Consider the following 22,188-nt stretch of genomic DNA (forward strand, 5'->3'; position numbering starts at 1 on the left):
CCTGTCTCGGCCTCCGGAGCCCTGAGATGACAGTCACGCGGCGCCGGGCCTGGCCAGGTGGCAGTTTTTAGACGAGGCCTCGAGCCGGGCGCGGTGAGCACGCCTGTCCTCCCCGCGCTCGGGAGGCGGGGACGGGAGGATGGCGCGGGTTCGGAGCCAGCCACGCTGGCTTAAGAGACCCTGTTTCCAAATAAAAATGTAAAAATAGGTCTGGGGGTGTAGCCCGGAGGTAGAAGGGCTTCCAGGAACCCCAGTACCACCAAAAATAAATAAATAAATAAATAAATAAATAAATAAATAAATAAAATAATAATAATAAATTAAATTTAAAAAAAACTAAAAAATAGGGCTGGGAGTGTAGCCCGGGGGTAGAAGGGCTTCCAGGAACCCCAGCACCACCAAAAAAATAAATAAATAAATAAATAAATAAAATAATAATAATAAATTAAATTTTTAAAAAAACTAAAAAATAGGGCTGGGAGTGTAGCCCGGGGGTAGAAGGGCTTCCGGGAACCCCAGGACCGCCAAGATAATAAATAAATAAAAAATAGAAGAGGCCCCGAGGACTTAGCTGCCTGCTCCCTGTGCGATCCCGGGGCTGTGGGGTCTGCGGTCGGGCTCTGCCTGCGCCCGCCACCAAGGGCACCCGTGGGTGCCATTGAGTTTCAGGCGGGAAGGAGGAGGTACATATTCCCAGGTGAACCCCGACGGGACCTCCACGGGAGAGGTTGGGGGTCCCCGGAAAGTGCTGTCCCCTGAAAACAGTTTGCCGCAGAGGCTCGGCGGCCGTGCGGGCTGGCGTGGGGACCCCGGGCCACAGAGACCCCGCCCGGCCTCATCCATCCGGACGGACGCTGGCTTGGCCTGGGGGGGGGGTCCCCTTCAGGACGCTGGGGAAGGGGCGCGCCTGAGGCCCAAGGAGTGGCCCCGGGCCCGCAGGGGCGCTGGGCGGCCGCGGGCTCTTTAAGCGGCCGCCGCAGATCCAGTCATGAGACCCAGGGTTATTTAAAATTTGCAAACTGTGCTAGAAGCCAAGGTCTCCCACGGCGGGGAGCGCGGATTCCTCCCTCGTCCCCCCATCCCAGGGATGTTTGGGGGAGCACCCGAGGATGACCGTGCTGGACCCCGAATGCGCTACGTGACCTTGGAGGGGTCCCCGGCCCTCTCCGGGGGCACCGAGCGCCCCTCTTTCCCTGCTCCCGGGCCAGGGCCGGGGGTCCCTCCTCTCTCCCCTCCTCTCTCTGCGGATCCCACCCCGGGGGGCTCCGATGGCACCCGGGGCCGGAGGCCTGGCCGCCATCGTGACGAGCTGGGCCGGGAGAAGGGGACCCGAGGGCCATCCCCGCCCGCGCCGGTCCACTCACGGCAAACCGGAGGGCACCGTCCCGGCAGGAGTGCCCACCGTGCGACGGGCAGAGCCAGGCTGCAAAATGGAGCTCACGAACGCGCCATCGGGCCCCAAAGCCACATGTGCGCAGCCGGCCGCGTCCTTGGCAGCTCCCCGGGGTGACCGGGGCTGGGAGCGGCCACTGCCACCTCTCTGCTCCGCTCCCTCCCGGGTCAGGGCCGCGGTGCCAGCCCGCGGCCTGGCACGCCAGGGCGGCGGGCGCCTCGCGGAGAAGCGCTCGGGGCCGGGCGGGCACCGGGGAGGCTGAGACCGGAGGCTCACAGGTCGGAGGCTAGCCTCGGCCACTTGGCGGGACCCTCCCCAACTTAACCAAGACCCTGCTCGGAGGTCAAAAATAAAGCAGGGCTAGGGGTGCCACACACACACACGCACACACACACGCACACACTCACACACACACACACCCGCAAGGGGCTCTGCCCGGCGGGGGGGGGGATCCCTGCAGGTTCGGGGTGAGCCCCCTGGGGGGGCGCTCTCCTCCTGGCCAGGTTTTGGGGTTCCGTCCCAGGAGGGTCCCCTCTTGTGCAGGCAGAAGGATGGGGGCACACAGTCTCCATGTGTGTGTGCGCGCGAGCTGGGGGGGGTGAGACACACACAGGGCTTTTCCACTGCCGTCGACACCCCCCAACCCTATTTTATTTTCCTTTGGGCGCCAGGAGCCCCCTAGGCTTCTGAGACTCCAAACCCACGGAGGCTGCCGCCCGCCGGCCTCCCTTCTCGGCCTCCCAAGCACCAGGTGACAGGCGTGCGCCACGGGGACCCCCAGACACAGCCCCCCACCCCACCTGAGCCCCTGCCGGGCCGGCCCAGCCTCTCTACACGTCCTGGGGCGGGGCTCGGCCGGCGCCCCCACCCCGGGGTGCCCGCGCCCCGCCAGCGCCGCCCCTTTGGCCTCCGGGCCTCCGCGGAGGCCGGCCTCGCCGGCGCGCACCCCCCCCCCGGCCGCCGCGGATCCCGGGGTCCCCGCGCCGCAGCCCCCCCCGCGCCGCGCCTACCTGGGGGGCCGCTGCAGCCTCGGGGCGCCCCGGGGGGCGGGCGCCCACCCCCGCCGCGCCGCCGTGACCTTGGGGGCGGCCTCCGCCGGCCTCAGTTTCCCCGGCCGCGGCGGGAGCCAGCGAGCGTGCGCGGGGCGGGCGGGCGGGCGGCGCCGCCCCCAGGCGACGTCACGGGCGGGGCCTCTGCGGAGCCCGCGGGGCCAGCCCTGCAGCCCCCCCCCAAAAAAAAAAAAGGAAAAAAGGGGAAATCGAGGCCGGGAGACGCAGCCTCCCCTCCCCGCCAGCCCAGACAGGGGTGCACAGCGCCCCCCCCGGCGGCCCCCGGGGCCTCGGCGTCCAGGGGGGCCCGGGGGGGGGGTCCGGGGCTGCAGGGCGCCCCCTCCCCAGCCCCCGCGCGGGCCCTGATGGGGCGCCGGCTGATGGCCGAGGACGCCCAAAGATGGGGCGCCCAGGCCCAGGGCGGCCTGGATGGAGGCCGGGCCTGCAAATGGGGGCGGGCGGCGGGGTCCCGGGGGGGTCCCGGGGGTCCCGGGGGGGTCCCGGGGTCAGGCCCGGCCGGGCAGCGCCCCCTGGCGGCCGAGGGGGCCGCGGCGTCCACTCCCGGCCGGGTGATGTCATGGCGGCCCTGACCTTGGCTGAGATGGAGGGCAGCCTGGGCGGTGGGGATGTCCGCGGTGCTGGGGCGGCCCGGCCTTCTGCGGCCACCCTTCTGCGGCCACCCGACGCCCCCAGGCCTATTGCATTTTCACTGGGAAACAGGGTCTCGCCGGGTGGTTGGGGGTCCCCCTGGGCGGCCGAGGCTGGACTCGAACCCGAGGCCCCGCCGTCTCGGCCTCGCAGGTGCCGGGATGACAGGCGAGCGCGTCTGCGAGCCCGTACTCGGGAGGCTGCGACGGGCGGGTTGCAGGCTCAGCACCGGGCTTTAATTTTTTTTTAAATTTATTTATTTGTTTTTTATTTATTTTTATTTATTTTTATTTTTTATTTCTTGGGTACTGGGGTTCCTGGAAGCCCTTCTGCCTCCGGGCTACACCCCCAGACCTATTTTATTTGGAAACAGGGTCTCACTGAGTGGCCGAGGGCCTCAGTAAGTAGCCGAGGCCGGCTCCGAACCCGCGCCATCCTCCCGTCTCGGCCTCGCAGGTGCCGGGATGACAGGCGAGCGTGTCTGCGAGCCCGTACTTGGGAGGCTGAGACGGGCGGGTTGCAGGCTCAGCACCGGGCTTTAATTTTTTATTTTTATTTTTTACTATTTATTTATTTATTATGTTCCTGGAAGCCCTTCTACCTCCGGGCTACACCCCCAGACCTATTTTATTTGGAAACAGGGTCTCACTGAGTGGCCGAGGGCCTCAGTAAGTAGCCGAGGCCGGCTCCGAACCCGCGCCATCCTCCCATCTCGGCCTCCCGAGCGCGGGGATGACGAGCGTGCGCCCCCACGCCCGGCTGACAACGTTTTTAAATTAGCGCTTAAGGGAAGACGCTTCCAGTTTTCATAATTTGCAGCGCCATCCCGGAGCGGCCATGATGGCACCAGGGCCCGCTGGGTAGAGTCAAGCCAGGGAGATGGGAACAGGGGAATTGAGAATCTGTGTTTCCCGGGCCAGGCCCCTAGCTTATCTGAAAGCTCTGGAAAATGGCTCTGGCGACAAAAGTCCTCCTCCTGCCTGCCGGGCCGGGGCTGCGGTGAGAATCGGTGAGAATCGGTGAGAATCGGCTGTGGCCGTGGGGAAAGGCCGTGTGTGATTGGCTTTATAAATAATTTTCCACCTCAGAAGCCAGGAAGGCAAAGGAAACTTCCACACTTAACTCTATCAAAGTCCCGAGCCGGCTACGGTGGCGCGCGCCGGCAATCCGAGTATTTGCAGTACCTGGGAGGCCGAGACAGGAGGGTCGCGGGTTCGAAGCCGGCCTCGGCTACTTACTGAGACCCTCGGCAGCTCAGTGAGACCCCGTTTCCTAACAACTTAGCGAAGTTCCTCAGCAACTTTTAGCAATTTTCCAAACATTAAAAAAATAAAAATAAAATAGGGCTGGGGGTGTAGCTCGGAGGAAGAATTTCCCTGGGTTCGATCCTCAGTTCCCCTCTTTCTTTCTTTCTTTCTTTTTCTCTCTCTCTCTCACACACACATCATATACAAGACAGAAAAAGACAACGCACGGAAAAATAAAATCCTAACTTTTGCACGTAAGACACGTTAGCTGGGGGAAACGAGAGCAGAGTTAATTCCTCTGCTACGTAAAACGCACTTTCAGATCGGAAAGCAGAAAGGACTGAACCTTTAGGAAACAGGATAAGCGGCTCAGAAAGATATTTCATCTTGCTTGTAACTAAATAACAAATCAAAACACAATTTGCTTGCTTTTTTTTTTTTTTACTTTGAGAGAGAGTGTTGCTAAGTTACACAGTCTGGCCTCGAACTTGGGATCCTCCTGTCTCACAGCCTCCGTATTTCTGGGATTACAGGTGTGTACCACTGGGCTCAGCCGGCTTGGGTTTTTTTTATATTTATTTTTTGTTGTTGTTTTTTGTTTTTGTTTTTTTTTTGGTTCTTTGATTGTTCGGTTGATTGGTTTTTTCTGTGTTACTGGGGATTAAACCCAGAGCATTCTACCTCTGAGCTACACCCCCTGCCCTATATTTTATTCTTTATTTTGAAACAGGGTCTCACTGAGTTGCCGAGGGCCTCGCTAAGTTGCTGGGGCTGGCCGCGAACCGCCATCCTCCGGTTTCGGCCTCCCGAGTGCTGGGATGACGGGCGTGCGCCATCGTGCCTGGCACTTAAAAAAAAAAAAATTATGTTGCAAAAATACTAACTTCTGGCCGGGCGTGGCGGCGCACGCTCGTCATCCCAGCATTCGGGAGGTGGAAACTGGAGGATCACAGTTCGAGGCCGGCCTCAGCTACTTAGTGAGGCTCTCGGCAACTTAGTGAGACCCTGTTTCCAAATAAAATAGAAAATAGGTCCGGGAGTGTAGCCCGGAGGTAGAAAGCCCTTGGGTTCCACCCCCAGTACCATTAAAAAAATAAAAAAATAAATAAATATTAAAAAAAAAACCCTGAAAACTAAGCCGGGCGCGGTGGCGCACGCTTGTCATCCCCGCGCTCGGGAGGCGGAGACAGGAGGATGGCGCAGGTTCGAGGCCAGCCGCGCGCGCTGGCTTAGGAGACCCTGTTTCCAAATAAAAATGTAAAAATAGGTCTGGGAGTGTAGCCCGGAGGTAGAAGGGCTTCCAGGAACCCCAGGACCACCAAAAATAAATAAATAAATAAATAAATAAATAAATAAATAAATAAATAAATAAATAGGTCTGGGGGTATAGCCCGGAGGTAGAAGGGCTCCCAGGGAACTCAGGACCACCAAAAAATAAAAATAAAAATAAAAATAAATAGCACCGGGGTGTAGCTCGGAGGTAGAACACCCCTGGGTTCCAGCCTCGGTCCCACAAAAATAAATAAAATAAAATAAAATGAAATGAAACCGTAACCTCCTAGACAAAACCACGGGAGAGACTGCCGTCGCCGCCTTAGGGTTCTAGGGGTGGAAGCCGGGCGCGCGCTGCCTCCGGGTCGACACCTCGAGGTCCGTTTTATTATTTTATGTGGAAACCGGCTCTCGCTGAGTTCTGGAAGCCCTCCCTAAACTGCTGAGGCTGGCCTCGAACCTACCATCCTCCTGTCTCAGCCTCCCAGGTTCTGGGATTACAGGCATGTGCCACGACCCCCAGACTCAACACACACGTGTGTGTGCGTGTACGTGTGCGTGTGTGTGTGTGTGTGTGTGTGTGGTACTGGGGACGGAACCCAGGGGCTTTTCTACCTCCGGGCGACCCTCCCAGACCTATTTTCTATTTTATTTGGAAACAGCGTCTCGCTGAGTTGCCGAGGGCCTCGCTAAGTAGCCGAGGCTGGCCTCGAACCCGCGCCATCCTCCTGTCCCAGCCTCCCACGTACGGGGATGACAGTGTGCGGGGCCACGGCGACCTGGCCCCGAGACTCACTGTCGGTCCTACGGTCGTGCCGTTACGGTGATGTCCAGGCCCGGGCACCGCACCGCGAAGGCACCTGGTGCCTGGCGGCCTGGGTCTCCCCAGCGCGGTGCGCGGGTGGCCGGCGAGGTGGCTCTGGCAGGACGCGAGGCCTCGAGGCCGAAAGGGGAAGTCAGGAGCTGTTTCCCCATCGCGCCTGTCCCCGCCGCCTCTGACCACTTCCTCTGGAAATGTCCCCCAGAAACACCCGGGGGTGTTTCTCGAGTCTACACCCCCGGCTTCCCAGACCCACGGCCCCGGCCTCCGCCCCGCCAAGCTCGCCCCCCAAAACCAGCAGGCGCCACGACAGGTGCGGCGGGCACGGGCACGGAGGCACACAGCTGTCATCTCAGTGCGAGGGAGGTCGAGACAGGAGGATCGCAGGTCGGAGGCCGGCCTCAGCTACTTAGGCTCCCAGCAACGTAGTGAGAGCCTGTTTCAAAATAAAAAATAAAATATAAAGGCCGGGCGTGGAGGCCACGCTCGTCATCCCCGCGCTGGGGAGGCGGAGACAGGAGGATGGCGCGGGTTCGGAGCCAGCCGCGCCGGCTTAGGAGACCCCGTTTCCAAATAGAAATATAAAATAGGTCTGGGGGTGTCGCCCGGAGGTAGAAGGGCTTCCAGGAACCCCAGGACCACCAAAAAATAATAAAATAAAATAAAAAAAGAGTCCAAAATATTGGCTCACGCAACCCGCGCCCCGACGCCCCCAGGCCTCCCTTACACCCACAGAAGAGGGCGGCGGCGCGCTGGGCCTCCTCTGTCTTCCTTTGGAAAACTTTATTTACTTATTTCTTGGTACTTATTTCTATTACTTATTTTTTCTATTTACTTATTACTTATTTTCTATTTACTTATTAATTACTTATTTACTTATTTCTATTTATTTACTTATTTACGTATTTCTATTTACTTATTTCTATTTATTTACTTATTTCTATTACTTATTTTTTCTATTTACTTATTACTTATTTTCTATTTTCTATTTACTTATTAATTACTTATTTACTTATTTCTATTTATTTACTTATTTCTATTTATTTACTTATTTACTTATTTCTATTTATTTACTTATTTCTATTTATTTACTTATTTACTTATTTCTATTTACTTATTTCTATTTATTTACTTATTTCTATTACTTATTTTTTCTATTTACTTATTAATTACTTATTTACTTATTTCTATTTACTTATTTCTATTTACTTACTTATTTCTATTTATTTACTTATTTACTTATTTCTATTTCTATTTACTTATTAATTACTTATTTTCTATTTTCTACTTACTTATTAGTTATTATTTCTATTTACTTATTTCCATTACTTATTTCTAGGGGTTGAACTCGGGGACGCCCTACCTCCCGGCGACACCCCCAAATTTTATTTGGTAACGGTCTCGCCCAGCCGCAGAGGGCCTCGCTAAGTTGCCGAGGCCGGCCTCGAACCGGTGAGCCTCCACTCTCGGCCTCCGGGGTCCCGTCGGGATGACGGACGTGCCCCACGGCGCCCGGCTCGGGTTCGTGTTTGGAGATCCGAAGATCAAACCAAGAGACGCGCCCTTCGCTTGCAGGCGTGGCCTCGCAACCCGGACGCCGGGGAGCGTCCCTGTCACAGATGGGGAAACTGAGGCTGCAAGTGGTAAAGACCCTGCCTCCCGCCATCTTCCTCCTCCCGGCTCGTCTGGACCCCGGGCGGCCGCACACTGGGCGCCAACGGGGAGCGTGAGCGCCGTGCGTGTGACTGGGGCCTTCTGCTTTGGAGTTACACCCCCAGCCTTCATTCATTCATTCATTCATTCATTCATTTACTTATTTATTTATAAATAGGGTCTCAGCCGGGCGCGGCGGCGCACGCCCGTCATCCCAGCATTCGGGAGGCCGAGACCGGAGGACCGCGGTTCGAGGACAGCCTCGGCTGCTGAGCGAGGCCCTCGGCGACTCAGCGGGACCCGGTTTCAAAATAAAGAATAAAAAATAGGGCCGGGGGTGGAGCTGGGAGGTAGAACGCCCCCGGGGTCCACCAGGGTCTCAGTAAGTTGCTGAGGGCCTCCGTCCCACCCTTCCCTATCTGGTAGGCCTCGGGCAGCTTCTGCTCTGGTCTGATCAAAGGCCCTTGGCCTCTGCCTGGAAAGTGTTTCAACACAGGCTAGTTATTTTTTATTTTATTTATTTTTTATTTTTATTTTTTTCCCGGTACTGGGGATGGAACCCAGGGCCATTCGACCTCCGATCTACTCCCCCTGCCCCATTTTTTATTCTTTATTCTGAAACCGGGTCCCGCTGAGTCGCCGAGGGCCTCGCTCAGCAGCCGAGGCCGTCCTCGAACCGCGGTCCTCCGCTCTCGGCCTCCCGAGTGCCGGGATGACGAGCGTTTAAAGTCAAATTTTCTTTGCTCCACCCAGACAGAAGGGAGGCTCCCCCCACACAGTAGGTGCTTACTAAGGGCTCAGGGCTCGGTGTGTACTCAGCAAGCAGCACCCCGGCCCCGCCCATCCTTCCTCCACCTCCAGGTCCTGATCCTGGTCCCACTGGGCCAGAACTCACAGAGCGGAGCCGCCTCTGTGCTCGTCCCCGCGTGCTCGTCCTCCCCCTAAGTCCCCCGCCGCCGCCACCTCCTCCAGGAAGCCTCCGCGCTGCGCCGTGGGGCAACTTCTCCTTTTTTTCTGCAAACAACCTCAAGACGGAAACGGGCCCGGCGGATGACTCGGCAACCAGGGGCGGTGACAACCGAGGGGGACGGCCGCCACAGGCCAGCCACAGCGATCTCAGGGAGCCCCCACCCCCCCAAAAGTCCCCGCTTCACCGTGAAGCCGGGGACCGAGAGGCGCGGAGTCCACATCTACCCGTCGAGCCCCTGGATCGAACCATTCCTGAAGGCATCGCACCAAAGCAACCTACGGCCCGCGACCTCGCAAAGCCTCTCCGGTGTCCCCTCCATCCCTACACGCCTGCGCCACTGTGCGGCGATGTCACCTCCAACCGGGATTTCACCTCGCCCCCAGGGATGTGGGAATCCTCGAGGTGACATTCTGGATCAATCCAGAAAGAGAAGACTGCCGGTGAGGGCCGGGACAAAGGCTCACACCCCAGCCGCGAGGGCAGCAGCGAGGGCGGAAACACCTGGGGTCCCCCTGGCTCAAAATAGCTCCCAGGGCCAGGGCCGGGCGCGGTGGGCACGCTCGTCACCCCAGCACTGGGGAGGCCGAGACGGGAGGATCGCGGTTCGCGGCCAGCCTCGGCTACTTAGCGAGGCCCTCGGCGACTCAGTGAGGCCCTGCTTCAAAATAAAGAATAAAAGCAGAGCTGGGGGTGTCACTCAGAGGTAAAATGGTGCCTGCGTTCCATCCCCAGGACCACGAAATAACAATGATAATAATAATAATATTAATATTAACATTAATGTTCCATCCCAGGCCCTGCCCCCCGCAGCCTGGCACCCTGGCGACCCCGGGGTGGACTCACTCGGGAAGAAGGGGCGGCTCAGGTGTCCTCGGAGCCGGCTTGGCCTGCTTCTTAGGTCCCGGGGGACGAGGACAGGACCCAGGCCCTTCCCCTGAGACCTACCGGGGCCACTTCCTCTGCTCAGGCAACGCCCAGGAAGCCGCGCCCGGGGACTCGGCGCCCAGCACCCAGCTCCATGCATAAGTAATCCAGCCAGCCTCTGGGGGCCGATCGGGTTTCGGGGCGCTTGGGTTTCGGTGACCGGGCTTTGTTAAGGGCCCAGATGGACACCACATTGTCACCGGGGGCAGCTGGGGCTGGGGGACCAAGGTCGGGCCACGGTGGCCCGGAGGGAGGCGCCCTACTTGGGGTTTGAGGCGCGGGCCCCAACGGGGTCCTCTGAGGTCACCCCGTCCTCAGCTCAGCGGCCCCAGGGCACCCGGAGCCCTCGCCAGGCCCTCCTTTGCCCCCACCCTCTCTTTTATATTTATTTCCTTATTTATTAATTTTTTTTTGTAGGTCTGGGGATGGAACCCAGGGGCATTCTACCTCTGACCTCCACCCCCAGCCTTATTTTTTATTCTTTATTTGGAAACAGGGTCTCACTGAGTTGCCGAGAGCCTCCCTAAGTAGCCGAGGCCGGCCTCGAACCCGCGCCATCCTCCCGTCTCAGCCTCCCGAGCGCGGGGATGACAAGCGTGCGCCCCCACGCCCGGCATAAACATATACTTACATATTATATATAAACATATATTTCTATAAACACACATATAATGTATATTTATATAAACACACATATAATATTACCGGCGGCCGCCCCTCCCCGCCTGGCCGCCCCCTCCCCGGCCTGGGCGGGGCCCCTGGGCTTGAGGGCGGCGCCCCCCACCCTGGGGAATCCCGCCTGGCCGCCCCCTCCCCGGCCTGGGCGGGGCCCCTGGGCTTGAGGGCGGTGCCCCCCACCCTGGGGAATCCGAAGCCAGAGGGAAGGAATGCCGGCTCCGCCCAGGGTGCTGACTCAGGTCTGGCCGGCAGGGGAGGGGGCTTCTGTCCTCAGGGGTCCCAGGCCGGGCCCACCCGGGCGCCTGGGGGGCTAAGTATGGGTTTGGGTCCAGCCCGGTGCAAATGACCATTTGCACCCAAATTCCTGTGGCCCCGGGGGGCCAGCACCCCCTGACCCGCGGCCGCGAAGTCACCCCCATTTGGGTGCATGAAGGAGCCAAGATGGGGAGACACCTTTGAGGCCATGGGAGCCGGCAGGGGGCACACGCAGTAATGCTGAGTGTACAGGAGGCCGAGGCAGGAGGATCGCAGGTTCGAGGCCAGCCTGGGCAACTTAGCGAGACCCCAGTTTCAAAATAAAAAGCAGCCAGGCACGGTGGCGCACGCTTGTCATCCCAGCACTCGGGAGGCTGAGACAGGAGGCTCGCGGCCAGCCTCGGCTGCTCAGTGGGGCCCTGTTTCCAAATGAAGAATAAAATATAGGGCTGGGGGTGTGGCTTGGAGGTACACGCCCCTGGGTTTCTTCACGAGTACTGCAAAATAAATTAAATATACGAATTAATTAATTAAAAGTAAGAGTCAGGGGGCGGAGGCCCACACCTGTAATCCTCAGACCTGGGAGGCTGAGACAGGAGGACTGTGGGGAGGGGCCTGGCTTCCAAACAAAAATAAATGAATCCCCCCGTACTTGAGAGGCCGAGACAGGAGGATCACGGGTTCAAGACCGGCCTCGGCAGCCGGAAGTCTGAAGGGGGGAAGGGCCGCTGAGCAGGGGGGCGCCCCGACCGGGGCCCACGCGGCCTGCACCAGGTCCCGGAGGTCTCCAAAGGGAGGTCCTGCTGGGTGGGACAGGGGGGCTGCGCCCCACGACCACACCCGGGACTCAATGGGGGTGAACGCCCCTCCCGGGAGGGCAGCCCCCGCCTCGGCCTGGCTCCTCCAAAACCTGTCCAGGCCTGAGACCCAGCACCCCGGGGTGCAGACACCCCGCCCCCCGGCAGAGACGGTTCTGTAATTACAGGTCTTGATACCAGGGTGAGCGAGTGAGTGCCCCGCGCTCATTTCCACTCTCCCTCCGGCTGCCAGGAGGCTTGGCGATGTTCACCTCAACGGAAAACTCTGGGCTATCTTCCTTCCTCCTCCTCCTCCTCCTCTCCTCCTCCTCCTCCATCTCTCCTCATTCCCCTCCTCCTCCTCCTCCATCTCTCCTCATTCCCCTCCTCCTCCTCCTCCTCCTCCTCCTCCTCCTCCCCCTCCCCCTCCTCTTCCTCCTCCTCCTCCTCCCCCTCCTCCCCCTCCCCCTCCTCCCCCTCCCCCTCCTCCTCCTCTCCTCCTTCTCCTCCATATTCTCCTCCTCCTCCTCCTCCTCCCCCTCCTCCTCCCCCTCCTCCTCCTCCATCTTCTCCTCCTCCTCCTCCTCCTCCCCCTCCTCCTCCCCCTCCTCCTCCTCCATCTTCTCCTCCTCCTCCTCCTCCTCTTCCCCTCCTCCTCCTCCTCCTCCTCTTCCTCCTCCTCCTCCTCCCCCTCCTCCTCCCCCTCCTCCTCCTCCTCCATCTTCTCCTCCTCCTCCTCCCCCTCCTCCTCCTCCTCCTCTTCTCCCTTCTCCCCTCCTCCTTCTCCTCCTCCATCTCTCCTCATTCCCCTCCTCCTCCTCCTCTTCTTCTCCTCCTCCATATTTCCTCCTCCTCCTCCATCCCTCCTCCTTCTCCTTCTTCCTCTCTTCTCTCTTCTCTTTCTCTCTCTCTCTCTCTCTCTCTCTCTCTCTCTTTGTATTGCAGATGGACCCAGGGGCATTCAACCTCAGAGCTGCACCCCCAGCCCTATTTTTTATCCTTTATTTTATTTTATTTTATTTTATTTTTATTTTGCAGTCCTGGGGATGGAACCCGGGGGCATTCAACCTCCGAGCTGCACCCCCAGTCCTAATTTTTGTTCTTTTTAATTTCATTTATTTATTTATTTATGTTTTGCAGTCCTGGGGATGGAACCCAGGGGCCTTCTACCTCCCAGCTCCACCCCCAGCCCTACTTTTTATTCTCGATTTTGAAACAGGGTCTCACTGAGTTGCCAAGGGCCTCGCTAAGTAGCCGAGGCCGGCCGCGAACCGCGATTGTCCGGTGTCAGCCTCCCAAGTCCTGGGAATTATAAGCATGCGCCCACTCTTATTATTATTATTATTATTATTTTTTTTAATTTTGAAACAGGGTCTCGCTAAATTACCGAGGCTGGCCTCCAACCCGCAGTCCTCCTGGATCAGCCTCCCAGGCACTTGGGATCGCGGGCGCGCCCGGGCCCCGTTTGTCTGTGGTCATTATTAACGTTATTTTATACCCGGGGTCATCACAGCCTATTCTGAATTAAGGTTTTTTCTGGCCTGACGTCTTTTTCATGAGTCGACAGTAGGTGTTTCTGGTGAGCTGCCACACAAGTTTGGGAAAGGAAGAAGGAAAAGAAAAAGAAAGAAAGAAAGAAAGAAAGAAAGAAAGAGAGAAAGAAAGAAAGAAAGGGGAAAAAAAAAAAAGAAAAAAAGTTCCTATAAACAGCAACTGGCTTTGGCTGAGGGAAGGTGAGTTCCCCAAACCTTTATCCTGGGGCAGAGCCGCCCGGGGAGCAAAACACAGGGTATTAAAAGGAACCCCAAACGGACCCGTCCCCCGGGCGCCGCCTGACTCCCTCCTCCCTGCAGCTGGGGGGCCCCGGGGCCGCGCCCTCTTCTCCCCGGACGCCCCCCAGGCCGCGTGGCGCCTTTGATGACCAAGCTGGGCGCCTGTGCCCCTGGCCCGGGGACCCCACTTCCCGCCCAGCTCCCCCTCTTCCAGCAGGGAGCCGGAGTTCCCGCGCGGGGCGCTGGATGCAGCCGTGCCTGCACTCCACCTCGCCGTCCCCGCCGCGCCGCCCCTACCTGAGGGTCCTCACAGAGATGCAGTACTTCCACATGGGCCCGGCGCTGGCACCGCCCGTCATGCCCGCCGCCCTCGGCCCTGCCTGGTCTGGGCTCCCGCGGCCCCGCCGTGTCCCACAGCAGCCGTGGCAGGGGGCCAGGGTGACTCAGCCGGGCGGGAGGGCCCGGCACACCCTCCCCAGCATCCTCCATCTAACCCTTTCCCTTTTTCTTTTCTTTTTTTCCCCCCCTGGGCCTGGGATGGAGACCAGGGGCATCCGGCCTCCGAGCGACGCCCCCGGCCCTGTTTTTTTTTATTCTTTATTCTGAAACAGGGTCTCCCTGAGTCGCAGAGGGCCCAAGTAGCCGAGGCTGGCCTCGAACCCCGATCCTCCGGTCTCAGCCTCCCCACCCCCCCCCAAAAGGCTGGGATGACAGGCGCGCCTCCGCGCCCCGCTGTTGTTTTTTTTAATTTTTTAAATTTTTTAATTTTTTATTGGTGCACTGTATTCACACATCATAGTGGGATACAAATTTTTGTAGACATACGTAGCCCCCTAGGGATTGAATCCAGGAGCATTCTACCCCCCGGGGCTACTCTTCGGCTGGCTGACCCTTTTTAATTTAATTTAATCTATTCATTTGTTAATTCATTTATTTACTTACTTACTAATTTCTTTCTTTCTTTCTTTCGGTGGTACTAGGAGTGGAACCCAGGGACATTCTACCTCCCGGCTACACTCCCCTAGCCCTACTTTTATTGTTTTATTATTATTATTATTATTATTAATTATTATTTATTTTTGGTGGTACTGGGGGTGGAACCCAGAGGCTTTTCTCCCTCCGGGCTACACTCCCAGCCCTATTTTATATTTTATTTGGAAACGGGGTCTCACTGAGTTGCCGAGAGCCTCGCTCAGTAGCCGAGGCCGGCCTCGAACCCGCGTGATCCTCCCGTCTCGGCCTCCCGAGCGCGGGGATGACGAGCGTGCGCCGCCGCGCCCGGCTCTTTTATTATTTCTGAGTTTGAAACAGGGCCTCACTCGGCCGCCAAGGACCTAAGTAGCCGAGGCTGGCCTCAAATTTGCCATCCTCCTGTCTCAGCCTTCCGAGGCCCGGGATGACAAGCGCGTGCCCCCGTGGCATGGCTTCCTCTCTGGCCACCCCTGGGTCCCTGGGAGCTTTGGCGGGATCGGGGCTCCCCACGGGGCCAGAACCAGCTCACCCCCTCCTCCGCCACCTTAAAAATGGACCTTCTTTCTTTCCCTCTTTCCTTCCTTTTCTTTCTTTCTCTCCTTTCTTTCTTTTCTGATACTAAAGATGGAACCCAGAGACAATCTACCTCTGAGCTACACCCCCAGCCTTTTAAATTTATTTTATTATCATGTATTTACGTATGTACGTATTCATTTATTTATGTGTATGGTGGGTGCTGGGGTGTTACGCCTCTGAGCTATACTCCCAGCCCTATCATCATTATTATTATTATTATTACTATTATTATTATTATTATTATTACTACTACTACTACTACTATTATTATTATCACTATTATTATTTTGTGTGTGGTGCCGGGGATTGGACCCAGGGACCTTCTACCTCCGAGCCACAGCCCCAGCTCTATTTTATTTTTTATTTGGAAACAAGGTTTAGTTTAGTTTCCGAGGCCGGCCTTGAACCTGCGATCCTCCTGTCTCAGCCTCCCGAGCGCTGGGACGTCAGGCCTACCCCACCACAGCCGGCTCTTCTACTTTATTTTGTTTTATTTGTACTTTGAAGCGGGGTCTCGCCGCGTCGCCGACGCTGGCCTCTAATCTGCGATCCTCCCGCCCCGGCCTCCCCAGCCCGGCTACAAACTTTATGAGCTTTTCCTGAGACGGAAATGGAGAGTGGCTTGTCCGGGGCCACGGACCTAGGGTGCGGGTGGGGGTGGATGGGACCAGGGCCGCTGGTCTCTAGCCGGGAAGGACACTGAGAACGGGGCCAGCGCCCTCCGGGCCCAGCGTGGCCAGCTGCGGCCTCCTCACCCAGCAGCTGCTCCCGGGAGGGTGCGGCCTGGCACGGTGGCAGCTGCCCGGGCTCGTGGAGCCAGGCTCTGCTTTCTTGGGTCCGAGAGGGATGGGGCTTTCCTCCGCCCTGATCCCCACAGCAGAGGCCGGCAGCTGCGCCTGGCCTCGCCGTGCCCCGGGCCCGGAGAGGGGTTTTTATCCAAAAGCAAGAGGCGGCCACTTAGGCCCTCGGCCACTTAGCGAGACCCTGCTTCAAAAGAAAGAATCCGCAATGGGTGTGCGTTGCCAGCGCCCTGGCCGTTTGCATTTTTTAGCATTATGTGCGAAAGGTAGAATGGAGAGAGGAGAGAGCCGGGTGTGCTGGCGGGTGTGCTGGCGTGCACCCGGAATCTCGGGATTTAGGAGGCCGGGGAGACAGGAGGGTCGCGGGTTCAAGGCCGGCTCCTCCTGCTACTTCGTGAGGCCCTCGGCCACTCAGTGCGACCCCCGTTTCCAAATAAAGAACAGAGAAATCGGGCTGGGGATAGAGCTCGGAGGCAGAATGCCCTTGGGGTCAATCCCCAACACCGCAAAAATAAACAAAAATAAATAAATAAATAAAAAATAAATAAATAAAAAGGAAGCCGTCGATACCATACTTAAGGGACATTCAAGCTGGCCATGGGAGCCCTCTCCTAGAACTTGGGAGGCTGAGACAGGAGGATGGCGGGTTTGAGGACAGCCTTAGTACCTTCTTAGCAAGACCTTGTCTCACAATAAAAAAAAATAAATAAAATAAAATAGGGTCGGTGTGTGGTTGAGCGGTAGAAGGCCTCTGGGTTCAAAGCCCAGCACCCTATCCCCAGGAGAAAGGTAACAAAAAGCACATTTGGGGCCCCCTGGGAAGGCCCGACGTGAAGCATGCTGGGAAAATAACGGGACAGGCCGGGCCGGGCTGCGGCGGAGTGCGCAGGCGCAGGCCTGGGGTTGCCTGTTTCCCCTGCAGGAAGGTTTCAGAGTTCTAAAGATAAAAGTTAAAAGCAACGTGCAAGTAGCCAGGGAGCTAATACGGGTATTTTTTTAAAAGGAAACTTTATAGCGTTCCCCTAAATGGAAAACTAGCATCACTTGACAACCACACAGTGTTACTCAGTTTCACACAGATACTGTTTCCTGCCAAAGAAACCCGACTTCTTTCTACCCGGCCCTCACTCTGCATATTTGTGTCTGTGTGTGCGGGGCTGGGGATGGAACCTCCGAGCTACACCCCAGCCCTCTTTATTTTTATATTATTATTATTATTATTATTATTATTATTATTAATTTTTTTTTGTGTGTGTGGTGCTAGGGATGGAACCCAGGGGCATTCTACCTCCAAGCTATATCCCAGCCCTCTTTATTTTTGATATTATTATTATTATTATTATTATTATTATTATTATTAATTTTTTTTGTGTGTGTGGTGCTAGGGATGGAACCCAGGGGCATTCTACCTCCAAGCTATACCCCAGCCCTCTTTATTTTTGATATTATTATTATTATTATTATTAATTTTTTTTGTGTGTGTGGTGCTAGGGATGGAACCCAGGGGCATTCTACCTCCAAGCTATACCCCAGCCCTCTTTATTTTTGATATTATTATTATTATTATTATTATTATTATTAATTTTTTTTGTGTGTGTGGTGCTAGGGATGGAACCCAGGGGCATTCTACCTCCAAGCTATACCCCAGCCCTCTTTATTTTTGATATTATTATTATTATTATTATTATTATTATTATTAATTTTTTTTGTGTGTGTGGTGCTAGGGATGGAACCCAGGGGCATTCTACCTCCAAGCTATACCCCAGCCCTCTTTATTTTTGATATTATTATTTTTATTTATTTATTTTTTTTTGCGGGTCTGGGGATGGAACCTAGGGGCATTCTACCTCTAAGATATATCGCAGCCCTTTTTATTATTATTACTATTATTATTATTATTATTATTATTATTATTATTTCTTTTTTGCGGGGCTGGGGATGGAACCCAGGGGCATTCGACCTCCGAGCTATGTCCCAGCCCTTTTTATTTTTATATTATTATTATTATTTATTATTATTATTTTGTGTGTGTGTGGGTCTGGGGATGGAACCCAGGGGCATTCTACCTCCAAGCTATACCCCAGCCCTTTTTATTTTTAATTTTAATTTTATTTTTATTATTATTTTTGCGGGTCTGGGGATGGAACCTAGGGGTATTCTACCTCTAAGCTATATCGCAGCCCTTTTTATGTTTTATTTTTAATAATAATTATAATAATCATTAATTATTATTAAACATTAATAATTATTTTAATAATAATATTATCAATAATTATTAAATAATAATTATTATTATTATTTCTTTTTTGCGGGTCTGGGGATGGAACCCAGGGGCATTCGATCTCCGAGCTATACCTCAGCCCTTTCTATTTTTTATTTTATTTTATTATTATTATTATTATTATTATTATTATTATTATTATTATTTCTTTTTTGCGGGTCTGGGGATGGAATCCAGGGGCATTCGACCTCCGAGCTATACCTCAGCCCTTTCTATTTTTATATTATTATTATTATTATTATTATTATTATTATTATTATTCTTTTTTGCGGGTCTGGGGATGGAACCCAGGGGCATTCGACCTCCGAGCTATACCTCAGCCCTTTCTATTTTTTATTTTACTTTAATTATTATTATTATTATTATTTCTTTTTTGCGGGTCTGGGGATAGAACCCGGGGGCATCCGACCTCCGAGCTCACCCCCTGCCCCATTTTGAAGCAGAGTCTCACTGGGCCGCTGAGGGGGTCTCTAAGGCGGTGCGGCCGGCCGCGAACCTGCGACCTTCCTGCCTCGGCCTCCTCCGCACGGGGACGGCAGGTGCGCGCCGTCCCGCGGCTGGCAGGAGGCCGTGAGGGCGAACTCCTGCTGCCCGCGGCCCCTCTGCCCGGCGTACGGGCCTCCAGCTGAGGTCACGGACCGGGCCATGGCCGTCTGCTGTTCCTGGGCCAGAGAGGACCGCCGTGTGGATGCTCCAGTCGCAGGTGCCGAGCTCGGAGCCGGCGGCGGATTCTGGGGCAGGGTCTCCAGGAGACCCCGGGGCGGGGCGGCCAGCACTCTGCACCCCCGGCCTCCCCTGTGAAGTTTCTGCTTTTATTTTATTGGCACTAGGGCTGGAAACCAGAGGCCTTCCATCTCCAGACTCCACCCCCAGCTGATGTCGTTTATTTGGAAAATGGCTCTCACTAGGTTACCGACAGCCTCACTATGGCGCCGAGGTTGGCTTCGATCCCGGCACCCTCCCGTCTCGGCCTCCCAAGTACTGGGATTACAGGTGTGCACCACCATGCCCGGCTGTAATTTTTGTGTGTGTGTGTGTGTGTGATACTGGGGGTGGAACCCAGGGGCTTTTCTACCTCCGGGCTATACTCCCAGACCTATTTTATACTTTATTTGGAAACAGGGTCTCAGTGAGTTGCCGAGAGCCTCACTAAGTAGCCGAGGCTGGCCTCGAACCCGCGCCATCCTCCCGTCTCGGCCTCCCGAGCGCGGGGATGACAAGCGTGCGCCACCGCGCCCGGCCAGCCCTTCTTATTTTTTTACTTTGGGTTTACAACAGGGTCGAGGTAAGTAGTCTAGGCTCGCCTTGAATATGCAATCCTCCCGCCACGGCCTCCCAAGTACTGGGATTATTATACACCACGCCTGGCACCTAGACTTTTATTTTATTTTTTTAAAAACCTCGATTGAAATAAGTCGCCCACCTCCACCTCCTATTACTAAACCGAGTCTCCTGCGCACAGTGGCATTCGCTGACACAGTCACAGCGCGGTTTTCCAAACCAGGAGCCGCCATGATTCAACATGGCTACAACAACACTGCTATCGGGTCATAGGATGTCATTCTCAGCCGCCAGCTGACCCGCTCGCGCCCTCCATCCCCGATCCGCGTCCAGAGGTCCAGAGAGTGCGGGGTGGCCTTCCAGGAGGTCACCCCACATGCATGGGGCGCCGGGGCACCCCGCCCCTGCCGCGTCTCCTCGCCTGCCCACCCTGCAGAAGGTCCCCGGCCAGCTCGGGGTCCCCAGCTGCACACACCCCGGGAACACAGGTTCCCGAACTTAGTGCACAATGTTAATAAAGCTTTAAAAAAAAAGAAAAAGAAAAAGAAAAAGAAAAAGAAAAAGAAAGCCGGGCGCGGTGGGCACGCTCGTCATCCCCGCGCTGGGGAGGCGGAGACGGGAGGACGGCGCAGGTTCGAGGCCAGCCGGCGCGCGTTGGCTTAGGAGACCCTGTTTCCAAATAAAAATGTAAAAATAGGTCTGGGAGTGTAGCCCAGAGGTAGAAGGGCTTCCAGGAACCCCAGTGCCACCAAAAAAAATAAAAATAAAAATAAATAAATAAATAAAGGCCGGGCGTGGTGGCGCACGCTTGTCATCCCCGCGCTCGGGAGGCTGAGACAGGAGGATCGCGCGGGTTCGAAGCCAGCCTCAGCTACTTAGTGAGGCTCTCGGCAACTTAGTGAGACCCTGTTTCCAAGTAAAAATGTAAAAACAGGTCTGGGGGTGTAGCCCGGAGGTAGAAGGGCTTCCAGGAACCCCAGTACCACCAAAACAAAACAAAAAAAAAATAGGGCAGGAGGTGTAGCTCAAAAGTAGAATGCCCCTGGGGTCCATCCCCAGTACAGCAAAAATAAGTAAATAAAAATAAATAAATAAATAAATAAATAAATAAATAAATAAGCAAGCAAGCCGGGCGTGGTGGCGCACGCTCGTCATCCCCGCGCTTGGGAGGCCGAGACAGGAGGATGGCGCGGGTTCGAGGCCAGCCTCAGCTACTGAGTGAGGCTCTCGGCAACGTAGTGAGACCCTGTTTCCACGTAAAGTATAAAATAGGTCTGGGAGGAGAGCCCGGAGGTAGAAAAGCCACAAAGTAAATAAATAAATAAATAAATAAATAAATAAATAAATAAATAAATAAATAAATAAAGTACAAAGGGCTGTGGGTGGGTGGAGGTCGGAGGCAGATGCGCGGTCCATCCCCGGCCACGCTGGCGCCCTGGACACTGGCTTCAGTGGCCCCGGGGAGGGGCCCGCTCCTCCTCGACTTGGGCCGGGTTTCCATCTTAACCCTTCGCCGGTCTTATTCTGGTTCCAACACACCGCTCACAAAATGATTCTCTGCCTTTTTTCTTCTAGTTTTCTTTCTCCTCGTCCCAGGGGCATTCTACCACCGAGACACACCCCCAGCCCTATTTTATTTTTATTTATTTATTTATTTATTTATTTATTTATTTATGGTACTGGGGATGGAACCCAGGGGCATTCTACCACCGAGACACACCCCCAGCCCTATTTTACTTATTTATTTTTATTTATTTATTTATTTATTTATTTATTTATTTATTTAAGGTACTGGGGATAGAACCGAGGGGCATTCGACCTCTGAGCTGCACCCCCAGCCCTATTTTTTATTCTTTATTTGAAACCGGGTCCCGCTGAGTCGCCGAGGGCCTCGCTAAGTAGCCGAGGCCGTCCTCGAACCGCCATCCTCCGGTCTCGGCCTCCCGAATGCCGGGATGACGAGTGTGCGTCACCGCGCTCAGCTTTTTTTTTTTTTTTAATTTTTTTTTTGGCCGGGCGCGGTGGGCACGCTTGTCATCCCCGCGCTCGGGAGGCCGAGACAGGAGGATGGCGCAGGTTCGAGGCCAGCAGCGCGCGCTGGCTTAGGAGACCCTGTTTCCAAATAAAAATGTAAAAATAGGTCTGGGAGTGTAGCCCAGAGGTAGAAGGGCTTCCAAGAACCCCAGGACCACCAAAAAAAAAAAAAATTTTTTTTTGTCTGTTTTGAAACAGGGTCTCGCTAAGTTGCTGACGCCGGCCTCGAACCTCGGCTCCTCCTGTCTCAGCCTCCCCGTGGACTAGGATGGCCGGCGTGGGCCACAGCACACGGATGAAACCGCTGATTCCTGAAGCTGGGCGAGGGGGGCTCTTTATTTGACGGACCGTCCAGAGGTGTGCCGGGCAGGAGGACTTCAGCGAGGGCTCCTTGTCCCGTCGCGGCTGCAGGGCCCGCGGCTCGCCTTCCACCGAGGCGAAAAACACTCGGGTTTCTCGGTGTCTGGTGGAAATCGCCGCCCGGCTCCACCCCCGGGCCCAGGCGCTGGCGGAGCGCCAGGATTATTCTACATTAATTTAAGATAACTAACGAGACATAATTAACGGCTTCCAGGGAGCCTGGCGCACCCTGTGTTTAGAAGTGGTTAATTACGCATTGTCTGCAAAACACCCTTTTCATACTCCTTCAGTTTGGGTTGCTGTTCCCCCAAAACGGGGCGCGCGGCCCAGCGCCACGCCCGGCGCGCACCACCTGCCTTAATCTCATTTATTTCTTCAATTAATTCTTTTTCTCGTTGTGGCACTG

The 22,188-nt window shown here is 55.5% G+C and overlaps 1 protein-coding gene across 4 annotated transcripts in view; it reads right to left on the minus strand.

Moving 5' to 3' along the window:
• The window catches only part of IQSEC1 (IQ motif and Sec7 domain ArfGEF 1), a gene marked incomplete at both ends in the record, with an annotated part of 173,444 nt that overhangs the window by 59,868 nt on the left and 91,388 nt on the right, over positions 1–22,188 (minus strand). Inside the window, one exon of one of the 4 annotated variants that reach the window (XM_080718130.1) lies at positions 13,776–13,837. The exons of the other annotated variants lie outside the window; for them this stretch is intronic. Within the exon in view, the coding sequence (XP_080574256.1) occupies positions 13,776–13,837 (62 nt within the window). Of the gene's footprint in view, positions 1–13,775; positions 13,838–22,188 lie in introns of those variants that run through there. 4 annotated transcript variants of the gene reach the window in all.

This window comes from Muscardinus avellanarius (assembly GCF_963383645.1).
Source record: "Muscardinus avellanarius genome assembly, chromosome: 22".
NCBI lineage: Eukaryota > Metazoa > Chordata > Mammalia > Rodentia > Gliridae > Muscardinus > Muscardinus avellanarius.